The sequence below is a fragment of the Misgurnus anguillicaudatus genome, chromosome 8 (genome assembly GCF_027580225.2).
Source record: "Misgurnus anguillicaudatus chromosome 8, ASM2758022v2, whole genome shotgun sequence".
NCBI lineage: Eukaryota > Metazoa > Chordata > Actinopteri > Cypriniformes > Cobitidae > Misgurnus > Misgurnus anguillicaudatus.
Window position 1 is genome coordinate 14,495,508 of NC_073344.2, and position 27,035 is coordinate 14,522,542.

At 36.6% G+C, this 27,035-nt stretch overlaps 4 protein-coding genes across 4 annotated transcripts in view; 2 read left to right on the top strand and 2 right to left on the bottom strand.

Annotated features, from left to right (window-relative positions):
* Nucleotides 1-11,618, top strand: part of LOC129450542 (fibroleukin) — a 53,523-nt gene extending 41,905 nt beyond the window's left edge. Inside the window, exons 2-7 of the mRNA XM_055213390.2 lie at nt 6,154-6,270; nt 6,921-7,107; nt 10,239-10,337; nt 10,441-10,553; nt 10,640-10,902; nt 11,047-11,618. Coding sequence (XP_055069365.2) covers nt 6,963-7,107; nt 10,239-10,337; nt 10,441-10,553; nt 10,640-10,902; nt 11,047-11,377 — 951 coding nt within the window. The 5' untranslated portion in view covers nt 6,154-6,270; nt 6,921-6,962 and the 3' untranslated portion in view covers nt 11,378-11,618. The remainder of the gene's footprint in view (nt 1-6,153; nt 6,271-6,920; nt 7,108-10,238; nt 10,338-10,440; nt 10,554-10,639; nt 10,903-11,046) is intronic.
* Nucleotides 1,050-2,284, bottom strand: h1-10 (H1.10 linker histone). The gene has a single exon (XM_055213399.2). It carries the CDS (start codon nt 2,157-2,159, stop codon nt 1,542-1,544), a length of 618 nt encoding a protein of 205 aa, XP_055069374.2. The 5' UTR covers nt 2,160-2,284; the 3' UTR covers nt 1,050-1,541.
* LOC129450546 (uncharacterized) lies at nt 10,195-24,610 on the bottom strand. Its single transcript, XM_073870362.1, has 5 exons — nt 24,459-24,610; nt 16,640-16,684; nt 16,358-16,490; nt 14,367-14,473; nt 10,195-10,331 (listed from the first exon to the last, which is right to left on the bottom strand). The coding sequence occupies exons 1-4, from the start codon at nt 24,485-24,487 to the stop codon at nt 14,417-14,419; spliced, it is 264 nt and encodes an 87-aa protein (XP_073726463.1). The 5' UTR covers nt 24,488-24,610; the 3' UTR covers nt 10,195-10,331; nt 14,367-14,416.
* Nucleotides 18,497-25,312, top strand: gata2b (GATA binding protein 2b). The gene is made up of 5 exons (XM_055213388.2): nt 18,497-19,945; nt 20,743-21,243; nt 21,961-22,103; nt 24,306-24,431; nt 24,562-25,312. Exons 1-5 carry the CDS (start codon nt 19,690-19,692, stop codon nt 24,790-24,792), a joined length of 1,257 nt encoding a protein of 418 aa, XP_055069363.2. The 5' UTR covers nt 18,497-19,689; the 3' UTR covers nt 24,793-25,312.
* The last annotated feature ends 1,723 nt before the right edge of the window (nt 25,313-27,035 follow it).

Consider the following 27,035-nt stretch of genomic DNA (forward strand, 5'->3'; position numbering starts at 1 on the left):
ATCCACATTTTTGCTGCCCCACTTGTCTCCCCCCGAAGCTGCAGTTTGTTAGCGTAAGCCTGCCCACCGGCCGTTTTCACACACAAGAGGCGCACCCTGCAGACTTTCTAAATAATCACTAAAACAGTTTGCATGAGGTTCTCTTTCCTGATCGTGGATGAAAGGTGGGGAAATGAGGATGACACAGATATAAATTTTGTGTGTGATCTCAAATTATTTATTGAGTTATTGGCAGTTAAAGGGCATCTGTACGAAACATCGTTGTGTACGGAACACAGTTAGTCTACGTTACCAGTTGGAGCAGAAGACGGAAGTGCTACAAACACCGGCGACTTCCGCGAGTAAACGCAACTCAGCGGGAGATTCCATTTTTGTACTAAAAGGGGGCGCCAGTTTTTTCTTTTCTCCTGACGTTGATGAAATCTCTGTAACGTTCGCATTTTACATTATTCATTTACACAAAATATTGTGGATCTGTGATAATTAATATATCTGTATGGATAAATAATGCACTATTGATATGACATTGAGATCACTGCAGTTAACAGAAATTTACGGTAATCGGAGTATGTATTTCTCATTCACAAAGTTTGAAGAATGCATACTAACACTCAAAATGGACACTTAGTGGCTGTTATTTTGGTATTAGGTCGTTACATATTTGCATTTTTTATGTAGGCTACTTACGTAGAAAACAGTCAGGAAAGGCATCTAATAACAAGCTGTATCATTATATATATATATATATTCCTTATTATTGGTTTATATTATAAATTATATAAACTATTATGGTTTCGTTTTTATTAAAAATACATTAGTTTCTAAATAAATTAATTAAACTCTACATTGAACACATTATTCCCTGTAATATTTAAATGGTACTTAAAGTTGAGTGCCTGTGACGTCTTCGATTTTCTCTCTAAAATGAAGTTGTATTCAAAATATCTTTAGTGTACTATTCACCTTAGTAATAAATAGTTTTTGGTAAGAAATCTAAATATAATAATCACTTCAAATTACTCCAAAATGCATGAGAAATAATTTATACATTTCTTTTTGTTATAGATCAAAATTTTATTGCCTTTAAAAACGGAATGAACAGGCATTACTTAAACATCCATCAATAAAAAGTTGCACAAAAATATTTTATGTAACAGTCAGTGTGGTACACAGATGATGCCGTTGTAAAAAAACAAACAAACATAAAGGCTCTAATATTAACTTATATTTTCCAAAGCGTTCCCACCATAGTCCTCTTCTAAACAAACAAAAATATCAAGCTAATGGCAAAAATTATCATAAAAGTATGTTACTGCATCACACAAAACAGCGATCAAATTTCAAAACAGCGTGACGTATTGCAGCGCACACTGTAAGTGGGCGTGTCTCAGTAAAGTAAAGTGCGCACAAGCGATTTACAAAGAACGCAGACAGTCCAAATATTTTAAACAAAAATTACATGCCCACCATATATCTTTCGATTATCTTGCAACAAGCTATTTACACATCAATGATTCAGTTAACCGTCATTTCCAATAAGTCTATTTTGTCTTCTTTGCCTTGGTTGCTTTCTTCTTCTCGACTTTGGGTTTTTTGGCAGCTGCTTTCTTCGGTTTTGAAGACGTCGTCTTCTTAACACTCGGTTTCTTCTCGGTGGTGGGAGTCTTCTTTTTACCGGAGGTCTTTGTGGTGCTCTTATTTGCACTCGCTTTCTTTTTCACGGCTTTTTTGGCCGCTGGTTTGGCAGAGTTCTCCGTCTTGGTGGCACTTTTCTTTGTCTTTTTCTCAAATTTCTTCTTATTGAGCTTGAATGAGCCGTTGGCTCCCAGTCCTTTCACCTGCACGAGCGTGTCGTTGAGCAGGAGCGCGCGGATGGAGTAGCGCAAATACGTGCGACCGTTCTGCTGATCGAACCAGCTCTCTTTCTTCGCTTCGTTGTATATCTTGAAAAGCGACGAGCCGTTTTTCTCCCCCAAGGTTCGGATCGCATTAATGACAAGCTGGCTGTATTTGCCAGGCGTCTTGCTCTTACTTTTCTTCTTTTTGGCTGGCGAGCCAGTTGCAGCAGGTTTCGCCTTTTTTGTCAGTGTCTTCTTCGTTTTGGTTATTGTTGGTGCAGGTGCTTGGGCTGGAACCGACTCTTCAATCTTCGCAGACATGATCTAACTTTAATGTGTTTGTGGTGAACGTGAAAATATCCGCTGTCAGATGCGAGCATCATCACGGAGTTTCATGATGCAGATTTAAATGCAATACGCGGACGTGATTGAGAACAATAACACAGTCGACAGAGGCGCCTGAGGAGTTGTGCTTTCTTCCACGACTTCGGCCGCTTTTATCTTGTTACCTAAACGTTTACTACCAATGTGTAATACTTACACGTAAAGAGCAAACGATGCTCTTTTTAGTAATGCGTGAAATACGTGACTTTAACGATAAACGACGTTGAGAGAAAGCAAAGAAAAGATCTCACCGGCAGAATACCTTGGAGTTTTGGGTAGGGGCACCAACTTTGCAAGCCAGCATCTTTTCATTGACATAAAGACTGTTGTCGTATTAAACTTGCGCTAAAAATAAAGACACAGACGATGCTAGATTTATTTTGCTTATTCTGCAATTACTTAATATCGTCAAAATACAAAAAGTTTAATTTCACTTAACTAACACATCAAACGCCCTCGCGTGGCAAACTTTTTTCTGCATCTCTCGTCTTCCTGGTATAATGAGGCGCGGTCGCCTGTTTGAGAAATTTAAATTGCTCCTTTTGGGGAAAATAAACACATAGAATCACACTTAAATCATCACAGATTAATATATTTAATTTGCTTATTATATTAAAGTGGCTGTATATCTTATTAACCGATTATGTGCCCGGCATCTCTTGGTAAAGATAACAGAATATAAAGAGATAACCTTCAGCGTTCTTTAGTCAACCAATATGAGTTTAATCCATTTGTCTTTCAAATGATTTCTGAGTGGCTATGATTCTAATCTATACACTATTGGAGCTGTCCATATAATCTAAACATATGTTATTATATTTGAAGATTATATTTTAAGTTCCAAAACAAGATAACTCTAAAAATCTGTTTTTTTTTTATTGTGTATTCCATTTAATATGAATCAAACTGCAGTTGGTTTGTTTTGATTATAGCCTTTCTAAAACCAAACTCTTTTAGATTTATTTTAGATCAGATTAAACAGTGACTATTTTAGTTCAGGGCATTTTTCAAAAAAATGTTGAGGTGAAAGCTCCTCCCCTTTAATGTGGCATAAACTATGGGCATAAACCATATAAAAACTTCAGGGGTCGCCAAAGAGTAGACTAACCCAGGGGTCTATGGTTGAGACAATGGGATAAGGTGGGTCTCGCAATATCACTTCGCTACATTGATTTTGATATGATATACCATAATTGAATTTGAATTAAACTTAAATTTCATTTCATTTATAAAATGACAAGGAAAATAAAAACTCACTTATAAAAAAGAAAAAAAAAAGTGTTTTCCTTACATTTAAACATATGTTGGTGGGTCTCAGTATTATACCTACCTGGGTCGCAGAATGAAAAGTTTGGGGGCTTTTGGACTAAACCAAGCAGTTTTGAATAAATTAACACTTTTGCTTGGGAAAAATCAGATATGAAATGCTGACTAAAGCAAATTGAGGGACCTTAAAGGAATATTCCACTTTTTATAAGAAAATTTCCTGATAATTTACTCACCCACATGTCATCCAAGATGTTTATGTCTTTCTTTCTTCAGTCAAAAAGAAATTAGGTTTTTGAGTGAAACATTTCAGGATCTTTTCCCATAGACTTCAATTGAACCCAACGGTTTGAAGGTTCAAATTGCAGTTTTAACGCAGCTTCAAAGTAGCCTGGTCCAACCAGACTCTCGTACATTCATGAAATGAAATGACGTGATGACGACGAATGTCACGTGATGTAGCAACATGGCAGATGTAGTACGTCCGAATCTCATTCATACTACCAGGATTCATACTATACAGTACCTACTGTTTTAACGCCAAGTAAGTAGGTACTTCATCTAATTCAGTACCTACTATACAGTTTGCAGTTTCGGACGCAGCCAGAGAGTCTGGCCACGCCCCATTGCAAAGTGTTACTTCCGTTAAGGAGGGTCCTCTGTTGAAGTTTAAAACTATTGGATCTGCCCAGAGTCACTCAGGATCTGCCATAGGTGATCGCTTACGTGTGGTCGTGACGTTTATCATGCGCCGAAACGGTCCGGAAACAACAAGTCTGAATGATCAGACCAACAAAACTTATCAAACATTTTTCTTACTCCGGCTTTAACTTCAGTATATTCGGCAGTTTTGCAACAATGGACCGAACAGCTTTTCTCACGTCTTTCTCCGCTTCCATTACTGAACTACAACTCAAACTCAGGCACGACCTCAACGTCACCGTTCCTAGCCACTCCCCCCTTTTCGCTGATTGGACCTGCAGATTTTTGCAGGAGAAAACGAAACTCTACACAGCAGTCCCAGACGTAGTACTGAAGCGAAATGAAAATTAAGCGGAAGCACGTAGGAGGGCGGAGTCAGGCTAGCTTCAAAGGGCTCTAAACAATCAACCGAGGCATACGGGTCTAGCAAAACGATCGTCATCATAATAAAATATTGAAAAACGGTGGTGTTTTCCCTTAAATGTTATTCTTAATCTCTCATAAATTAAAAGTTATCATTATTAGTATAACTAAGCAATATGCAAAGTTTTGTTAATCAAATCAAGCAAAACAAATCAAACAGTAATATTACATTTTCTGATTTAAAGGTAATTGAAATAAATATTAAAATAAATATTTTGGTTTTTGACAATTATTATTATTATTATTATTAATAAATTATCAATATCTTATATTGATTCTATAAACAATATTTTTTAAACAAAATAATTTGTTTCATACACACAAATTTTATAAGAGGTCTACAGGATTTCTATAGCATTGTCTTGCCTTTCTTAATGTGTTTACCCAAAACTTAAAATCGAATTACTTTTATTATGTATCTGCTATAAATAGAGGAATAAAAAAGTGAAGTTCAAGGTCTGAAAGTCTTTTGTTTTGTAAACAATTGACAGCCGGATGACGTCATTGCACATATTCAACACTAGATGGCGGCTCAAGTCTGATGATGATTTGGTTTGTGGATGGTCATGTTTACACATAAAGTGTCTTTGTTGCACAAATAATAACAGATTATACACTTTGCAACCCAATCACAAATTGTTGTCACAGTTGTGTTGTTGTATTTATAGCTATTCTTACTTCCTGTAACATGTACACTAACTGCAAACATCCCTCAATGAAACAGGTCAAGCACCTCTTGTAGACAGAGAAAGGTTAGGGGTCAAAGTGTAGCAAAGGTCAAACTATTCAAGTGTTTTGTTTTTCTCTACCTATGTGTGTATATGAATTAGTTTGTATATTTGTCCGTCTTTTAATATGTCTGTTAAACGAGGAATGTTACCGAGTTACTTTATGACCCTCAACAAACTCAATAAACCTTACACACGTTCAAAACCACACATATATGCTGTAGAGCTGACCTGAGAAAGCATTATATTACACTACTTAACTGCATTTATATTGTATGTGATATATATTCATATATAAGCATTAGGTTATTTAAAAAAATGATTTAAGGTTTTTAGTATATCACAATCTGTTAGAAGCTGAGTGTTTGCATGTGTATAGGTATGAGTGTGTGTGTGTGTGTGTATAAGGGGGTGGGTGTACCATTGCATGTCAGACAGCAAAGAGCCACAGTTATCTAAGAATCTGAGCCAAAAGAGCCTCACAAACAAAAAGGGAGCACAGGAGAGGGAGGGATAGAAGATCAAATAAAAGAGAAAAACAGGAGACGAGACTCTGTGGAGCGCATAGTGAGATAGGAATACAATGTGTAGGACAGAGCAATAGACTATAGAAGAAGCTGCACAATTTGTTACAGGGCAAGTATTAAAGATACAGTAAGTACACAGAGGCAAATAAAGGGAACAGGTGCATACTATTTCTCTGGACTCCACTGCGGTTTCCCACAGGCGGTCCCAACATCATGCGTGTATGTGTGTGCGTGTTACCCTTGCTTTTGCTGGGAACGAACATGATGTACATTTGTGTTGGTCAGAGGGATGCTTTGGTGGCCGGACCCCCCAACAGCATCGCAACAGCTTCACCTCCTAAAAAGCATCACCCGCAGGACACACGGCTCAAAAAAGGTCCAGAGAATCGCAGAATCGCACAGGTAAGATTTTTGGAGTGCATATGATGATAGCAAGAGCATTTGATGTGTAGTGTTCTCATATCAGTACACAAACATTACCTGTGGGATAACCGAGAGATTTAGGAGCATAATCTGTGTGCATAAACATTTGAATGATTTGAGATTCAGTTCTTAATTATACAGTATTTCTTAATAACTTATATAATATTAACACTTAGGGCAATGTGCTAGACTAATGGTTACAATAGTTCATTTAGTTAATTCACAAATAAATAAAACCTATATGTCTCCGTATTTCTTTTTTACAAGTCTGGAAAAACGTTATGGGGCAGTTTCCCGGACAGGGATTAGACTAGTCCTAGACTTAAACACTTTTAAGAGCTCTCCAAACTGAAAACAACTTTCACTTACAGATCTTAAAATACATCAGGGCGCTTTGTTTTACTTCAAGATGCACACAGGTAATGTTTTTAGTAAGGCATGTTGTTTAAAACTAGTTATATTTCCTAATTAAACTAAGGCCTAGTCCTGGATTAAGCTAATCCTGGTCCGGGAAACCGCCCCTAAAAGTTTGGGTTTACAAATGGGAGATTTGTTTACAATTATTAAAGAGTAGCCTACAGATTGTGAAAAATACTGACTGAGATTTAAGATGTGTTTGTGTCCTTTAGGTGTCTGACGCTTCTGAACGTCTCATCCAGCTTCAGCGTTGTATGCTACAACATGAATCGGTGGTTTTGAGTCAGACAGACAGCTCTGAATCGATTGTAGGCTTTTTGGCTCTTATGGCAGCAGTGCTAACAGAATGTGACCTCCGCTGCCATACTCACAGACTTAAAGAGTTGAGCACCAGACTCGGTCAGTACATCCCAAAGTCTATCTATATGTGATACTAGCATTCAATTAAATACTTAAAGGGACACGCCACTTTTTTTGAAAATATGCTAATTTTCCAGCTCCACTAGAGTTAATCATTTGATTCTTACCGTTTTGGGATCCATTCAGCTGATCTCTGCGTCTGGTGGTACCGTTTTTAGCATAGCTTAGCATAATCTATTGAATCTAATTAGACTATTAGCATCGTGCAAAAAAATTACCAGAAGAGAAATTTCCTATTTAAAACTTGACTCTTCTGTAGTTACATTTTGTACTAAGGCTGACGGAAAATTAAAAGTTGCGATTTTCTAGGCCGATATGGCTAGGAAATATACTCTCAAACTGGCGTATTAATCAAGGACTTTGCTGATGTAACATGGCTGCAGCAGGCGTAGTGATATTACGCACTGCCCCGAAAATAGTCCCCTTGGTACTTTTCAATAGCTAGGGACTATTTTCAGGCACTGCGTAATATTACTATGCCTGCTGCGGTAAGAATCAAACTCTAGTCTAGGGGAGCTGGAAAATGATCATATTTTCAAAAAAAGTGGAGTGTCCCTTTAAGACTATCCTTAAAGGACAAGTTTGATATTTTACACTTAAAGCCCTATTTTCAGATTGTTTATGATGAAATAGAACAGTTTTGACTGAAATTTGGACATATGATGCTGGCACGAGAACTTTCGGGTGTTTGTTCTTTCACCTCCCACCTCTACAATGGCTACATAGGTGCACTGGAACAATCCTTCCTAAAATGCATTAAACTTTCGTTTACAAAGGCGTGAAACTCACAGAGTGGTCAGGGGTGTTCACTGATATGCTCACACAAAAATCGCTGAAAAAGATGCTTTCCAACTGATGTTTTATCGTAGTTTTTGTCCAACTCCATTGACTTGTATTAGATGTGCTGTGGGGTACGGTATTACTCTGCGACGGGAATGTTGTTTGTATTCTTGCAATTGGCAAAGGCGGATTATCTCCACCAACTGGGCTGGAGTGTCTATTATTCAAGCTCTCAACGGAAGAATATACGGGTGTGAGGCGTTTAGAAAAATAGCTCCACAAGTTTACAACGAATGCTGAAACACCTGTTGGAAAGCATCTTTTGCAGCGATTTTTGTGTGAGCATATCAGTGAACACCCCTGACCGCTCTGTGAGTTTCACGTCTTTGTAAACGAAAGTTTAATGCATTTTAGAAAGGATTGTTCCAGTGCACCTATGCACCTATACACAAACACCCGAAAATTCTCGGGCCAGCATCATATGTCCAAATTTCAGTCAAAACCATTCTATTTCATCATAAACAATCTGAAAACAGGGCTTTAAGTGTAAAATACCGAACTTGTTCTTTAAATATTGGATAGGCCAAAAGGGATAGTTCGCCCAAAATTTTTTTTTTTATACACAAAAGAAGATATTTTGATAAATGATGGTAAGCACACAACTGATATAGTAGGAGAACAAATTGTGATAAATGATGAAAAATATATTTTGATAAATAATGGTAAGCACACAGTTGATGGCAGCCATTGAATTCCATCGTATTTGTTTTTCCTACTATGGAACTCAATGGTTACAATCAGCTGTGTCTTACCATCATTTATTAAAATATCTTCTTTTATGTTCAATAAAATAAATAAAAAATACAAGTTTAGAACAACATGAGGATAACAGATTTTTTCATTTTTGGGTGAACTATCCCTTTAAGGAACTGATTCTGTTAATGCTGTTCTTGAAATTAAGACCCCATTTAGACTCTGTAAACAAAGGTGGTCTTAGGAATGCCAAACCTGTGGAAGACCTGACCCTCTCATAACCTTACTCTAACCTTTGTATAACCCTACAAAAAAAAAACAATCACCTTGTAATAATCAACTAGTGAATAAATAAAAAAATTCTTTATACACTCTCAGAAATAAAGGTGCAAAAGCTGCCACTTAATCGCAACTATTCGTTTGCAGAATAAAAGTTTTGTTTACATCATATATATGTGTGTGTACTGTGTATAATAATATTATATATATATATATATATATATATATATATATATATATATATATACACATGCATGTGTGTGTATTTATATATATATAATTATTATACACAGTACACACACATATATGATGTAAACAAAAACTTTTATTCTGCAACCGATTAGTTAAATGTGCATTAAAAAGGTGCTAATATGTAGCATTTATGTACAGATATGTACCTTTAACCTCCTAAGACTTGGATACCTGGACATCACATTTTTTCTTGTTTTACACCATAATACATAATTCTGTGTGGACAATTATGGACAATTACACTGCTTCATGTTCTAAGAGAAATATTTGGTTATTATATTTATTGGGTCTTCCTAACCCCAAAATAGCGGGAAGAAATCTGAAAAAAAAGACAACCCAAATCCCAGGTCTTAGGGCAGAGGTCTTCAAGCTTTTTTAGGTCAAGGACCCCTTTATGGATAGAGAGGAGGAGCAGGGACCCCCAGTACATGTATCAAATCAAATTATGGATGTACATACTTTTTTATTACAGTTACATTACAAAGATTAAAACCATTATTTTTTGTACAAATACTTACTTTACATACTACATTACATTTTAAATTTGAAGGTTCCCCATTTTAATCAAGTTTTATATTATTTTATATGGGAACCATCATTTCAATCAAGTTTTTTTAAATTTATAATTTCTATTATTAGACTTTTAGTGCATTTTTGTTGGATGCCTAATTTCATTCAAAATAATAATTTAAACAATATTTGGAGGCCCCTCAATAATACCACCACGGACCCCCAAGGGGCCCCGGACCCCCAGTTGAAGACCCGCGTCTTAGGGGGTTAAGGTACTAATATGCATTGAAAGGGTATGGCCACAGTGACAGCTTTTGTACCTTTATTTCTGAGAGTGTACTATAAATCTTGCTATTAAGTTGTCACGGAGGAACTGTACTAATCGAATAATCCATAACAAAACCTAAAATTGAATAGCATTAACAATTGAGGTCTATGTCTTTTGCAAGCTCTAGCTGTATGTTTGACTTTATTTGTTTAAAGAAAATCTGATTTTTTTGACTAAAGGACTCACTCTTTCTGTCTCTCTGTATTAGAAAGTGTGGTGGGCAGAGGTGGAGAGAAAGACTTGCTGCTGTTGTTGAAGAGTATCACACGTTCCAAACCTAACAGCCCCAAACCAAGGACACCTACAGGTGAGAGACATTTACACCGATAAACAAACACACAGAACAAACAGTCCAGCAATGTCAGTACATTTACTGCACAAATGTTCACAGATGTTTTGTGTCTATGCAGTTCCTCCCTCCGCAGGCCTTTACCCTCAAGACTGTCAAGAGATCTACCAGTTAGGAATCAAAGAGAATGGAATTTACACCATACAACCAGATCCAAAGCAGCCAGCGCTGGAGGTACAGATATGATGTTTATAACTGATCCAGCTAACCCCAAATATAAACATCTATGTATTGTACGACTGACACCTCTATCTGTTTAGGCTGTGTGGGACATGACTTCAGCCGGAGGAGGGTGGACAGTGTTCCAGCGTCGGTTTGATGGACAAACTGACTTTAATCGAACCTGGCAGGAATACCGTGATGGATTTGGCTCACCGCAGACAGAGCACTGGTTAGGCAATGCAGTTCTCCATGCCCTGACCTCTAGTGGCCATCACACACTCCGCATCACCCTTCAAGACTGGTACGAACAGAAGCGCCACGCAAACTATAACACCTTTAAAGTGGCAGGAGAACACCAGAGGTACATGCATGCACAGATATTAACCTCATTGAACAAAGGGGAACGATGTATGTGTCCCCTAATCTAATTTTCCCTTTGTACATGCACATGCCGACACATTTTCTGACTATTGTATGATGCATATGTGGTATTTTCCCACGAAAGGTTTCGCATCACTGCTCGAGATTACTACGGGGATGCTGGCAATGCCCTCAGCTATAGCAGACAGTATAATCACGACGGCAGAGCGTTCAGCACATATGATCGAGATAATGACCGCTATGCCACTGGTAACTGTGCCCGCTACTATGGTGCAGGCTGGTGGTTTGACTCCTGTTTGGCTGCTAACCTTAATGGACGCTACTACAATGGGCGTTACACTGGCATCACAGATGGAATCTACTGGGGCACCTGGTATATCCTGACTGACTATCGCTCAGGGGAAAGATACTCATTCAAAAGTGTCGAAATGAAAACAAGACCCAAACGGAGCTAGGACAGACTTGAATTTGTATTTTTTCTAATGACAATGTAAGAATATAATCTTGTGATTTTGACGTGTATACTTTTCCTTGCACTCTGTAATTCGGGGGTTCTTAAAGTTGGGTCCGGGGACCCCTAGTGGTCCTCAATCCTTAGCCAGGGGGTCCGTGAAATAATTTGTTATAAACAATATAATTGTGCCGTATTATTAAGAAGGATATTAAGAACCCCTGGTGTAGCCTAATTCATTTAAAATGTTTTATAAAGGACTGTTAATTATATTGTAACTTTGACTTTTTTCAGTGGTATCTTTATAAACGTTTTCTTACACAATAAATTTTCAAATGCCACAGTGTAAGCTGTGTAAACTCTTTGCATGTCTCTATTTATATTTATATCTATATCAAAGGCATGAATTTATTTCAATTCTTAAATAAACATGGGTCTTCATTTAAGCAGGGATGGGCAACTTCAGTCCTGGAGGGCCGGTGCCCTGCAGAGTTTAGCTCCAACTTGCCTTAGCACACCTGCCTGGAACTTTGTAGTATGCTTAGTAAGACCTTAACTAGCTGCTTCAGGTGTGTTTAATGGAGAAGTGCACAATGTTTGAAAAACACTTTGGAAAAGGTAGTCGGGCCGATTACCAAAACACACTTGTAGCCAATCAGCAGTAAGGGGCGTGTCTACTAACCGACATCCTTGCCTGGGTTGCGTATGTGTGGGGCAGGTGTATAAAAAGAAGGTCCAGATTCTATTGGGGTAGGGGCGTGTATGTTTAGGTAATTTCAAATATCAACATTGGCTTTCAAACATTGTGCCTTTAATTATGGTTGTAGCTAAACTATGCAGGACACCGGCCTCCAGGACCGAAGTTGCCCATCCCTGATTTAAAGGCATAGTTCACCCCAAAATGAAAATTTTGTCATTATTTACTCATCCCCATGTGTTCTAAACCTGTATGAGTTTTTTTATTTTATTTTGATGAACACAAAAGAAGATATTTTGATAAATGATGGTAAGCAGACAGTTGACGGTACACATTGAATGCCATTGTATTTGTTTTTCCTACTATGGAAGTCAATGGTTACAATCAGCGGTGTGCTTACCATCATTTTTCAAAATATCTTTTGTGTTCATCAAAATAAAAAAACTCATACAGGTTTAGAACAACATAAGGATGAGAAAATGATTGAAAATTATGACATTTTCATCTTTGGGTGAACTTCAAGTATCCCTTCAAGTTATAAGTAGATAGTAGTAGTACAATTCTAATACTGTCGTTTTTATTCATTTTTGGCTAAATTATCGCTTAAAGACAGCTCTCTGAAATACTTGGTTCTAATTGGTCAATCTGGCATTCTGCTGTCATATTTTTGTATAATAAGTGTTAACTGTATGCCAGTGGCAGTCGGTGACTTCTTTTTTCGAGGGTGCTCGATGTGAAGTTCGTCACAACATGTATGTAGCCCATCGTGTGTGTGGTTCGTAATTCCAAATGTGTGTTTGGCGCGTCGAGTGAACCTATGTGCATCACGTGTCTTGTCAAAATAAGTGCCTGCTGCAGACGCGTCTAAAGGGTTTATGATAAAAGAGACGCTCGCGTTTGGCAGATACTAGCATAATTTCATGCGTAATCAGAGTTTACTGTTAAGTGAGTGTCTTGCATGTATTTTGTGAACGTAAGCGTCTCTTTAATCATAAACGTTTTTGACTCGTGTGCAGCAGGCACTTATTTTGACAAAACACGTGATGCACATGGTTCACATGACGCAACAAACTCATATTTTGAAAACACGAGCAACACACACGACACACCGAACACATATTTTGAATATGCGCCCCTCGGAAGAGCAGTCGCCACTGCTACTGCAAAAACTTTTCAACCCTATACTTTGTACAGGATGGTAAGCATGACATTGAAGAGAGGTCAAAGTTCAGAGGCTCTGCTGCACTGGCAATGAAATTACATTAGAAAGGATTACTTAAAGGGACAGTTCACCCAAAAATGAAACCTTTGTCATTATTTACTCATCCTCATGTTATGTATTTCTTCATTTTTCAGGAACCCAAAAACAGATTTAAAAAAAAAATTGTTGTTTTGGCTCCTTTTGAAGTTTGAAGAGACAGTCACCATCCACTCCCATAGTAACCAGAAATGCCAACACAACACTTAAAAATCGAATCAACATAGGTTTCAAATGGCTGCTTCACTTTTTTCCCACAGACACATTCTTAGACGTAAATCCTCGTTACATTTGACTAAAGGAATAACGGTAAACTGTAGATGTTCGGAGACAAAAAATGTAAAAGTTTGTTGTGAGCTACTGTGGTTGGAATGTTAAAACTTTAACGTGCTGAATTCATGATATATTTGAAATGCACACAAACAAATTCATATGCTGTTAAAAGATGTGGTTATGATCTTCAATCATTCAAGTCAGAAAGTGTTTGTGAGACAGAATGTGCACACTGTCGAATCTGCCCATTTTCGCTGTATTCACAAAGAGATGCCAGTCACCACGCTCACAGTATCTATTAATATTCTCCGCCTATGATCTTCCGACTACCAACCAGATATGAAATTTCACATACACCCATGAATATACACATGCAAACATGTGCATTTCAGTATAAAGGTTATTTTCATCAATTTAGCAGCATGAATTATGTAATAGCATGAGATATTAGAATGGTCTATTCGTCCTTTAAACTAAAACAATGGCAGAAAAGTATTTATATGTTTTTTTAAATTATATATATATATATATATATATATATACAAAATTTGCTTTAAGGTTACCCACAGACAAACTGATATGCGCATGGCATTATTGGTAAAACAGGCCTCTCTTACATTTTTTTGACAATCCAAAATCTGCTTATGTGTGTCACTGGTCGCTTTAAGGTGACACTATCCAAACCAACTTACACAGCATTCAAGGTATACATTTTTTGTATATCCTAAGAATCAAACCCATGAAGTTGTTTGCAGCATGCCTTACCAGCTCTTCTTTTCTCCTCCTCTCTTCTCCACTCCTCTCTTCCATCAAGATCATAAGGGTGAAGCAGAAATCAGCTTGCCTGTTACCACAGTATCCTGACTGAGAGCCTGGTTGGTGTGATAAAAGATAAAATAAAAGATGGGGAGAGAGATAGAGAGAGAGGGAGATGGGGAACTGGCAGTGTGCAGGCCCCAAGTCCGGAAACCCAAAGCGGGCAACAGTTACCCAGCACATCCCCTTTAAAGCTAAAAACACTCGTGCACACATACACTTAGTCTCTTACCACACATCTTTATGTCATTTGTCTACAAAGAAAAACTTTCAACATCTAGATACTGTTCCTGTTCCACAAGCAAATCGTTCTAATTCAAGTTTTAATGAGTAGCACAAACTATAATGCATTGTATATACTATTCAAAAATACACATTATTGCCATTATTCATGTTTGTCACTCATGTCAAACGGGAAACAACTGAAGCATTTTGCTGGTGGTTGTGTGGTGAGCAATGTCTCTAAAATCAAATGGACTGTAGTGATTCTACGCACCAAGAATGGCCAGAAGATGGCAGCTTTGGGTTAAAAATGAAAGAAATTTCACCTGAAGCTCTGTGATTTGATCCCTTCAATAGATTTTCAAATTCATCAAGGTTTAACATAGTAAAGAGTACTGAACAACCTTTAAGTGCCACTATTTAAATTAATCCTGAATTAAAAAAAAACCTGACAATCAAAACGATTAAAACTTTGCCCACTTATCTGCTCTTATGTCTATTCATTTTCTTATGAACCACTATCATCCAACCACAGTGAAGCAATAAAAAAGGTTCTTTGCTTATCCTTTAAAATTGTCATTTAAAGGAATAAACATTAATTGAAATATCAGTCGAGTTGCAGGACCAAATTATATAACAGTACCTTTAAAAGCATATTTGCATGAAACATTATTCTGTAAAATATCTAATTTATTAACTTCAAATGTGATTGTGAACTTCAGTTTGTATTTAAAGCATTCTGTCCCATGCATGATATGCTGGCCTATGTGCAGGAGCATGTTAGGTTGAAAAATTTGACTTTTTGCTTTTACTGGTTTATTTTATCTGTTTTTTCCATGCACAATCTATGCATAGGGCCAGATTCTTAGCGTAAAGATTTGGCAACCCTGCATGTTCCTCTCAAAAATTTAAACTATACACTCTAAATAAAAATTGTTGCTAAATAGCACTAAAAGCTTGTAATCATAGAGGAACCATTTTAGCACCTATGAAGAACCATACGGGGGTCATATAGCACCTGTGAAGAACAAGGGGTGGTGATATAGCACCATTATAGCACAACTTATGGTTCTACACAGGTGCTGCATAGGAGCTATATGGCACTAAAATGGTCCCCCTATGATTACGAGCCAGCGAATCACTTTTAATGCCATTTAGTCAAATTTTTTAGAGTGTACATACATGATGTTCCTGTAGCTTAGTTGGTATAGCATTCATAAGCAGCAGAAAAGCTGTGGATTTGATTCCCAGGGAACACACATAATCCTAAAACGTATGGCTTGAATGCACTGTAAGCCATTTTGGGAAAAAAGTATCTGCCAAATGCATAAATGTAAACGTAAGCATACAACTTCATGGTAGGACTTCACTGCTATTAAAATACACACAATGGGACAATCCGTGCCTCTAATCCGAACTGCTCGTACACTTGCTTTGCTGGCAACACCAAAACATCTGATACATCCCTTTTCTGACAGACATTACCAGGGATTCCAATAAAATATTGAATTAAGACCGATACAATGTTAATTTCAGAAGTTGTGTACAATAAAGAAACCTGACCCATCAACTCTGCTGAGTCTAAGTGTAGTTGTCTGCATAAAGTGGATCTGTGTCTAGATTTGCATATGAACTCTTTGTGTACGTGACATAAACTTATTTGGTAAAGAATGGTTGCATTTAATTAACGTAACAAAAGTGAATGTCCGTTACAGCACCTGTCCATCTGTCTGAGGTGGGATTGCTTGTGTATGACACACACATTGCGGTGCACCAGCGCTCCGTTTCATACCGGAATTAAGCCAGCAGGCCTGTATCCTGATGTGGTGAAAACCAGGCCTGCAAGGCATTCTGGGTATGGGAGGGGTAGAGGGTTATTCACACTACACCATCTTCACACACATTCACTCAAATAGATTTGCAATTACACAAAAAAGATGCACACACTAATTTACACACACACACACACATACACACACACACAATGAAAGTTCTCATACCTTCCCCAGAGTGTGTAGGGCAGGTCAGCAGTGTCATATCCATGCCTAAAAGAAAGTAGTAAACAATTAAGTCAAGAGATTAATTATTATGGACTTTAAGAGATAACTGGATGAGATCTGTTCAGATTTGAATTCAAAAACTGATTGACAGAATGAGATCTGGTTAACGGTATAGCGAAAATGTGTTAACAATAACACTCCCTAAATCACAACAGGTACAGCGCCTATTAATAACAAGGCAGGTTAGAAGTAAGAATGGCATGCAGGTCTTTCCTATGCATTTTTTCAAAGTATCTTCTCAGAAATAATTGAAACAACTCAATGTAAAAAAAATGTTGGTTCAACTTAAAAAGTAAGTTACCTGGTTGCCTTAAAAATATTAGTTAACTCAAAAAATATATATAATTTACAGGTACACAACCTGTTTTACATATTTTACACAACTTTTTAAAGTTGAATTAACCCAAAATGTAAGGCAACTTACTGCGGTAACTTTTTTCATTTGAACTTTTTTTACAGTGAACAATTAAGTAACTGTTAAATTAGGCTAGACGGGCCGGTTCTCCTCTGTCTACACAGTGAGAATGCATGCAGTGTCAATGCTAAATCAGGTTAAACTGGTACAATATTGGTGAAACAATGCATAACACTGAATACCTGTTAAAATAATTAGCTATTCACAATAAGAAAATATGAGTGTCCTGTTAATCATTTTTGAAGTGTACTGAGAGTATTGTGTGTGGCTGTTTAATATTCCCTTTGATAGTTTGTCTAAAAAAGAGAAAAGATGATTGACAGGTTGTTACTGTATACTGTTAATACTGCCTTCCTGGTTCTTTTTGCGGAGGAAATGAACGGGCAATTATAGGATCATAGGCTACATTGTTGAACTCATGCTGTCAAGAGACACACAGGGGGGGGGGGGGGTAAGAGAGAGAGAAAGAGAGAGGGGGGCAAAAATGTACGTTTTACAAAGTTGACAGTTTTTAAATTTTTCTCTCAATCCCTTTGAATAAGAAAGGCATTATCCAGTCCAACAAATTTCCAAAAAATATAAAAGAATGAAAGTAATGACATAATCCTCACATCACTTTGGTTGTTGTATGTGATCTCTGTAATGTAAATGAAGTAATTTATGAATAAAAATTACCTGACATCAAACTATAGGATGTGATGAAGCATTAAAAAATGCAGCCTGAAGAAACAACTTAATTTGATTCAATTCAACTCAATTCCACCTACTTTTATAAGTTTGGACTTGTGATAAGTTTACATAACTTAGAAAAACTGCTGATATGATATTATTTTTTACAGTGTTGCTCTATAAATTAGAAATACTTTGTGTCTTGATTGTAAGCTAAACATATAGACTGGAACAAGTCGCTGATATTTTCAATCATGAAACTTTTAATAAATTTAAAAAAATATGTCTATATGTTTCCATTGACATTTAATGGATTCAAAGGATCAAGAATGGCATATCTCTCTCTCTCTCTCTCTCTCTCTCTCAATTCCACCTACTTTTATAAGTTTGGACTTGTGATAAGTTTACATAACTTAGAAAAACTGCTGATATGATATTATTTTTTACAGTGTTGCTCTATAAATTAGAAAGAATTTGTGTCTTGGTTGTCAGCTAAACATATAGACTGGAACAAGTCGCTGATATTTTGATTCGTGTAACTTTTAATACATTAAAAAATAAGTCTATATGACACTTTTCCATTGACATTTAATGGATTCAAAGGACCAAGAATGGCCAAGAATGGCATCTCTCTCTTACTCTGTCATTCACTTTACCTTTCTCTTTCTTTCTCTCTCTCTCATCAAAGTGATGGACAGATCTTATGAGAGTGAGGGTTGGTGGTCAGTGGTTTCGTGTTGTCACTGACCGCGCACCAGACGTGTCTGCCGAGACAGACGATAGGCGCGCGCCTGCCAGAAATGTATTCCCTGAATAATTAAAACACGGGAGAGGTCGTTGGAGGGCGTTGCAATTAGCGCGTTTACCTTATTAACCTCTTCGTCTAAAAGTTGAAGGAAAAAAAACGAATAGCATATATAGTTTTACATTTATTTAAAAAGTACACCATTATATTTAAATTGCATTGTATTAAGTGTAAGTTTTCTTATAAAAGACAAATTTTTGGTGTTAATAACGTATTTGCCATTACTCAACTATATACCAACACAATATCATGATGCAATTGGTAGAGCATTGCGTTAGCAGTCCAAATATTGTGGGTTCGATTCCCAACCCTAGTTGAATGCATAGCCTATACACGTCTGCACATGCATGAAGTGAAAATGGATTAAATTACGTGTAAACAGCATAGACTTGTAAAGAAATTAATGGATAGGCAGTGATGTAAATTTGGGTTTCAGGTGTCGAGCTGAAAAGGGACTAACTGTTATTGGCTAAAAAATCCTTCACGCTGGCGGGAGGAGTCCTCCTTTGCCCTCTGCCTATAGAAGTCTATTGCATATTGACTTTCTGAATAGTCGCTAGTGTGACTTTCCTGTAGCGCTCATTCCCGACGCCCACAGGCATCAGTACAAAGAAAATCGGATAACTTTTTAGGAGAAGCGCGCGCGTGCCATGAAGAAGTTCGGTGTTTTTGGACAACTTTGTTTCGAGCCTCTATTTTTTTCATCAATTTGCTATCGAATATCTGTATATCTGTGGTAAATCTATATCAGTTATTACAAGCACAAAAGAGCTGAGGTAAACAGCTATCAGGGGTGGTATTTGCACGTGCGAGATCTTTATCGTTTAGGGCATCGCTCGTGCGCTTCTTTGCAAGTGAAGAGATGTCACTGTGACTAGTCACGAGACACACGCGAATTCTTTGCTCATTATTTTATAGGCTAGGCTACTATATTAATTTTGCGTTACATTACATATCAGTGTTTTATATTTAGAAAGATAATAAGTTGACAAATACTTGGATTAAAGGCACACACGCCGGATACATTTGGAATAACTTGAATTTTATTTAATAACCGCACAGGACAATTTCAATCCCCATCACGCGGGAACGCTTCTACAGATGGAGATCCCGACGGAACCCCGGTGGATGATGCACGCTCATCATTCACCATTAATGGGTAACCCAGATTCAGTGACTTCTCACACTGGTTTAGGACATCATGGTTCAGGATATATAGAGCCCAGTGCCCCTTTATTACCACCAGATGAGGTGGATGTATTTCTCAGCCATTTGGACTCTCAAGGAAACCACTATTATCACACACACGGACCCCACTCTCACACTCGTGCACGAATGTCTTACAGTCAGACACATGGTGAGTAGGCCTGTGGCACTCTGTTTATTGTTTTTCTCTTTCAATTTTTTTAATTTAAATGAAGTGCTTTTTATCACTTTCGGTCTATTGGTTACTGACATAAGAGTACAAAGTGCGTTATAGTTTTATTTTTTTCATAGTGTCTCAAAAATCTAATATTTTGTTTACTATAATTATAATATATATTATATATAAATTATCATAAAATATCGATGGCTATACAATTATGACACTCCTCCAAGCAAAAAAGTAAAAAAAAATCAGCAAAAAAATTGATATTCGTTGTAATTTTTTATAATTTTACCTAAACGTAATTGACTGACAGCAATTTTCTTTTAATTTTCATGTATTGCTTTTACGCATCGTTTTCTCGATGCAAATGTTGTATCACAACAGTTTTTTAGTTTCACAAATATTCTTTTCTATTAAAAAAAAGAATTTCGATAATAAAAAAAACATTTTTAAAAAAATAGGGCAACTTATATCGAAAATTATTGTAATCATCGACCAGATAAAGTAATATCGAATACCGAACTCTTTTTTTTTTGCAACGAGGAAGTTAAGCTCACCTCAATTCTAAATTATATTTTCGCCACAGTATTGTATCTGAAATCTGGTCCCCAACAAAGTGTATAAAATATTACAGCGTTTCAGCATCTGGATTAGCTATGTAACACATTTTGATTTATTATTGTAACTATACAGATTAGCGTATAGCGTATAGCGCATATGTTGCACGAAAACACTTATATAATGTATAAAAGTTGCAATGAACATAATATCTTATCTTTTGTCAGCTCGGCTTACTGGTGGCTCAATGTGTCGACCCCACCTTATCCATACTCAAGGTCTTCCGATACTGGAGAACAGCAAATCGGCTCAACACCACAGCACATGGGCCGTCGGACACCTGGGCAAAGCGGTTCTCCATTCATCGTGCCCTGAAAGGTCAACCGGCCTGTATACTTCAAACGGTACGGCTCCGGGTTCAATGCCTTGCCTGTCAATGACGCAACACTGCAGCCCTCAAATCTACTGCCTACCCCCTACTCCACCCAAGGACACTTCCCCAGAACATGCGTGCGCTGTAAGAGACACTGGAAAGTACAACCTGCATTTCGTCGACGGGATGAAGATGGAGTGCTCGAGCCCATTACGCAATCTAGCGCAGACTACGACACATTTACCCTCATACCCCGATTACGCGCTATCTGGGGCGCACGAGTACTCCGGTCTGCTCAGGAGCTGTGCGGGCAACACCTTCTCTAAATGCAAAAGCAAAAGCCGCGCTTTCTCAGGTAACATCAGGGTTTGTAGTACACCTCAACAGAGGAACCTATACATTGTATGGGTAACAAAGACTGTATTGTTGTAAAATTGCCATTACACAATTAATGCACATGTCAAAAGGAAAATGTCAATGCAAAATGCAAGGGAAAAGCTAAACTTTCACAAAATAATGTAGGATCTTCCTGTAGCGGAATCTGTAAAAAGCCAGCTAAAGTGTTTTTTTTATTTACAGATACATTAAATTATCCTACATAATGTAAAGAAAATGATGTGGAAATATAGACTAACCATATCTTTATAATTGACTCAAAGGTTAATAAAGTGACTGAAATCAAACTTGGAAGCCCCTAATCTCATGAAACTTTAACCTTGACCTTACAGACATCAGGGAACACACTGACAAAATGTATACCCTGAGTGCTCTAAGTCCCATTGGATAAAAGCGTCTACCAAGTGCATAAATGTTAAATATCACTCATATAAGACTGTAAATATATTTCCATGTGTTCTTTTTGGTATGGAAGTGGTTATACACATCTGCACATATTCATTGCATAATCTTGTCATGTGTTGAGTGAAACTTGCCTCAAACTTTCAAATTCTTTAGAAAACAGATTACAAAGTCATAATGTTCCTGTGTACAACCGCATGACCACATTTATTCCACTCAGCATGAATAAGTTGCTCAAGTTTTTATTTCCTCTCTCCTCATTTTGTGCCGGAAGGGCGTGAGTGTGTGAACTGTGGAGCTACATCAACTCCTCTGTGGCGAAGGGATGGAACGGGTCATTATCTGTGTAATGCGTGCGGACTTTACCACAAGATGAATGGCCAGAACCGACCACTCATCAGGCCCAAGCGCCGACTGGTAATTGCCACAAGACGACATATACACACCTTTCCACCTGCATGTACATATAACACTGAGAAAAGTGTGTTTGATAGCTCATTCATGTATGGGTGCACAGTGATGGTCCAAATGTCAATAAAAAAGTATAATATTCATTAAGCTCTATAGACAACAGTTCTAAATGTCCTGTATAGCTCACTTGCTTTAGCAACACATATATCATGGGTTTAATTCCAGGGATCACAATCACTTTGGATAACCGCATCTATTTAATGCATTAATGTAATATAAATGTTTCACTTTTCCATCATTTTGCCCAGATGATGTACACTCACTGTAAACCTGACAAAAAAATTTACAGGGAATGGCTGGATGAGAGAAAGAGAGATTGTGGACCATTATGTGTCCATGGCCCTAAACTGTCTTAAACAGGAAGTAATGAATTGGAATATGAATAAGTGTAAAAATGAGCAGTAAGATTTTTTTATACCTGACATGGTCTATAATGTTAATGTCATTAGAATATTCCATATATACTTTTTAAATTTTGTGTCCAACTTTTTTATCCTTATTATTTCATTTCATTTGCTGGAACATATAAAGGTATTTTTTTAAAAGCAGTGTGAATACTGTTTATAACTTTATTTATGGAAGTACTATGATAGTTGAGAACAAAGGCTTATGTGCTCTGTGAAGTAACGTTGTTTGCATTGTGATTGGTATCGATCAGAATAATATATTGTAAAATAGTAATAGGCTATTTAAATAAAGTAATATTCCACTATTAGCCTATGTAATATTCCAATATGCCACTACTTTTATTCATTTTTTTGGCCAAATTATACTTCTTGATTCGCCAGAGCATCACTTTGAAAAGCACACAAATGCGTGTTAAAAAGAAAAAAAGTGTTTTTCTGCATGTAGCTTAATTTATAGCACTGCATTGGGTCTATGTCAAATGCTGTATATAAGATAAAATTAAAAAACCCTAAAATAAATATATTAATCCCAACTAATGTTCCTATTACATTTTACACAAAACTTAGGTTTTAATAACAACAGTCTGACCAAGAGTCTCAGTAACCTTAAGAAAAGGTTTGTAAAATACAGTATAATAAAGGAAAACGCGTAATAAATCAGCGTGACTGCCTATACGGATTTTGTTTAAAACTTCGTTCTGGGAGCATTAGTTGTAAATTTGAGGCTGACTGGCTTCGGATCTCGCGCTTTACTCATAATGCCACGAGCGCGTTGACATCAGCTACAGGTCGTATATTTGGGGAGCGCGTGCTGAGACAGGTTGGGCGATTTGTTTCCGTAGCAGGATGTCTGCTCGGTACCGATAACGTCGCGTGACCCGACATAGCTTCCGTTCGCGGTTGGTTTCTTATTTTGTTTTGCTTTGACATGGGTCTTTATTTCACCTCATTGAGCACCATTCCACGGACATTAAAGAAAAGATGTTGAGTTTGTAGGAAGGCAAAATTTTACTTGACATGAGACAAATCAAAAATTATGACAAATTAAGAATCTTGTTTATGTCAAGGTTATTATTATTATTTTATTTTTTTTGTGCGTAAAACGCGTTCTTAATATATCGTAACAGATTTTGTTGCTCCTCCTCCAAACGGATCTAGTCAGCATCTCTAGATCCCTTGCTTAATATTAAATAAGAAATGTGTAGATTGTTTTTTAAGCAATGCAAACTGTCAATACATTTTTCTCTCCTGGAGAACATCAATCTGTATTTTATTTATTTTGAAATAAAACTATTTTGTTTGTTTGTTCTCATTACTGGTCAACCGATTGCATTCAACAAAGCATTTGTACCAGCAATGTTTAACTGTGTTTTTAAACAAGTCTCATTAGGTTTTGTTTACTACAAATGCCATTAAATAGTCCTAATTAGCTATTTTTATTATTTGACATGTTTACATTTACCCTGTGTGTATTTTTTTCATATGTGTCATATAATTTCATTATATACACTATTTATATTCAATATTTTACTATAAAGACAAAAAGCAATATCTAATATAACATTTAGGCTACTGTATGCAGCCAAATTTTGCATTGCTTCAGACTTGGAATCAAATCTATTTTCCTCCCTTTTTATAGATATTATATTTTAAATCACAAGCTTTATTCTGTCATTGATCAAATTCTTTACAGCAGACAAATGTTTTAACTTTAACTGTATATGTGTTATGTTTGTTTCAGTCCGCATCTAGGCGAGCAGGCACCTGTTGTGCAAACTGCCAGACTGGCACCACCACACTTTGGAGACGTAATGCCAAGGGGGAACCTGTTTGTAACGCCTGTGGTCTTTACTACAAACTACACAATGTAAGTGAATGAATGTGTTATTCTTACCTTAAAGTTTTTGTGTATGCAGAGCACATCAGTGTGCAGTGTTTTTTGTTATGATTGTACAAATGTGTACTTCATCACAATTCTTCTGGCATTGTGATTTCAGGTGAACCGCCCCCTAACTATGAAGAAAGATGGGATTCAGACCCGCAATAGGAAAATGTCTAGCAGACCTAAGAAAAGAAGAGGGGAGTTTCAACAATTTGACAGTTGTGTGCAAGAAAAACAATCCTCTTTAAGCCATGTGGTCAACATCCCCCACCCCTTCAATATGACCCCGCCCATACAAATACATCCTGCATTTAGTCACACTAGTTTAGTCTCTGCCATAGGCTAAAAGAAAGATACTATACAACATCATACTTATATTAAATATAAAATTAAGCCACTGTATTCTTGTGCTTTAATGTCCAGGTGTATTAGTTGCATTCCATATTTGTTATGCAAAAACAATTTGCACTTTATTTTGGGGTTTTTATGTATTTTAAGCCCAACATAAAATCTGATCGCTAGTTTAATTAGGCTGTTATCAATTAATAATGAATAACCCCTATTTATTTAAATAAAAATGTATCAGATAAAGGACAGTAGTCTTCCAAAATAACAAATGCTGTTTAAACTCCTTAGTTTTAAAGATCATATAATAAAAACACATTTTTTATTTACACATTTTGCTTTATTTCTTTTATGGCTTTATTTATTTATTTCTTTGTTCTTTATATATGAATGCATCTTTCAACATCAGCAGCAACTATTCATGTTCTCAGTACCCATACATTAATACTATACACGCACACTCTTTTAACTGTGTAGCCTACTTATAATAAAGTTTTGTTTAATAAATGATTTAAACGCTATTATGATGTTTGTCTTATTTGCCAAAAGTTAAATAATAAGAGGTGATTATCCAACAAACAGACTACGTAGTACTGAATTATGGAGTTATATCGTTAAACAGTTTTTCCACATTTCTGCGTTCAGGATTTTTTGGGCGGGGCTAAAACAGTGGGTCGATGATGCACTGCAGCCCCTTAAAACGATCGCGAGCATCCATTCAGGTTGCATTAGTAGCCTATTTGATAGTAAAAAAGAAAGCTATCCCGCAAGTGGGCAGGGTTTTAAGGCCGACATCGAACACACACCCTCCGTTTGAGAGCAGAGAATCCTGTCTGTTTTTACAAATTTTGATAACTTATTTTTATTTACTTGGCGGTAAATAACAACACATTTTTCTGTGGTGTGACAAACTGAAAACACATTTAATATCGGACTTTAACTAAAAAATATTCAGCATTTAATTCGCTTTGGATTAAAGTGTCTGTCAAATGTGTAAATGTTGGGTTTAGGTCCCAATACCAAACTGTATTTACCAGTGGCAGCCGGTGACTTCTTTTTTTCAAGGGCGCTCGATGCGAAGTTCGTCACAACATGTTTGTAGCCCGTCATGTGTGTGGTTTGTAATTTCTTGTCAACGTCTTGTCAAAATAAGTGCCTGCTGCATGCGTGCATACGCGTCTAAGAGGTTTATGATAAAAGAGAAGCTCGCGTTTGCCAGATACTCGCATAATCTCATGCGTAATCAGAGTTTACTGTTAAGGGAGTGTATTGCGTGTATTTTGTGAACGTGAGCGTCTCTTTTATTATAAACGGTTTTGACGTGTGTGCAGCAGGCCCTGATTTTGACAAAACGTTACGTGATGCACATGGTTCACATGACAGCAACAAACACATATTTTAAAAACACGAGCAACACACATGACACTCTGAACACTTATTTTGAATTTGCACCCCTCAGATGAGCAGTCACGAGTGGCCACTGCACTGTAAAAAATACTTTGCTGCCTCAAAATTCCCCGCTAAATCAACTAAGATTTACAAGTCATGTCAACAGAGATAAGTTGTCACAATTCACAAAATACAGTTGAGAAAAGTCAACTCAATTTTATAAGTTATAACAACTCACCTGTAGTTATAAAAACTAATTTTTAGTCTATATAAATAATAGTAAGTTGAAATGACTTGTAAATCCCAGTTAATTCAACAAAAATTTTTAAGGCAGCAAAGCATTTTTTACAGTGATGGCCATCTTCATTAAAGCCATTTTTCTCTAAATTGCAAATATACTTATATGTTAACTTTTCTACTATAGGTTTGATGTACACACTTCTAAATCATTTGGTCAAATATGAAAGAGATTTTAGGCTATCTGTAATCCTTTTGCTTTTGTCATATTGGCAAGCTATTATTTTTTCACCATGTCTCATCATTCAAATATTCTACCATACAATTTCCATGCATCTCTACACTGTAAAAAACGTCAAATCAACATATATATTTTTTGTTACTTTAACTTAACAAATTTAGTTAAACAATTTTAACTTGTTTTTATAAGTTATATCAACTTATCACAAATCAAAACTTCATGCTGCATACAGTGTACCCTCAATCTGCCAGATTTTTATTTTTTTCTTATGTGATAAAAATAAATATAAGCTTTATATATTTGTTTTGCTTTAATCTTGATTAACAACATTAGCGTACTACATAAGATAGCATCTGACCTAACTGATGTAGCTATTT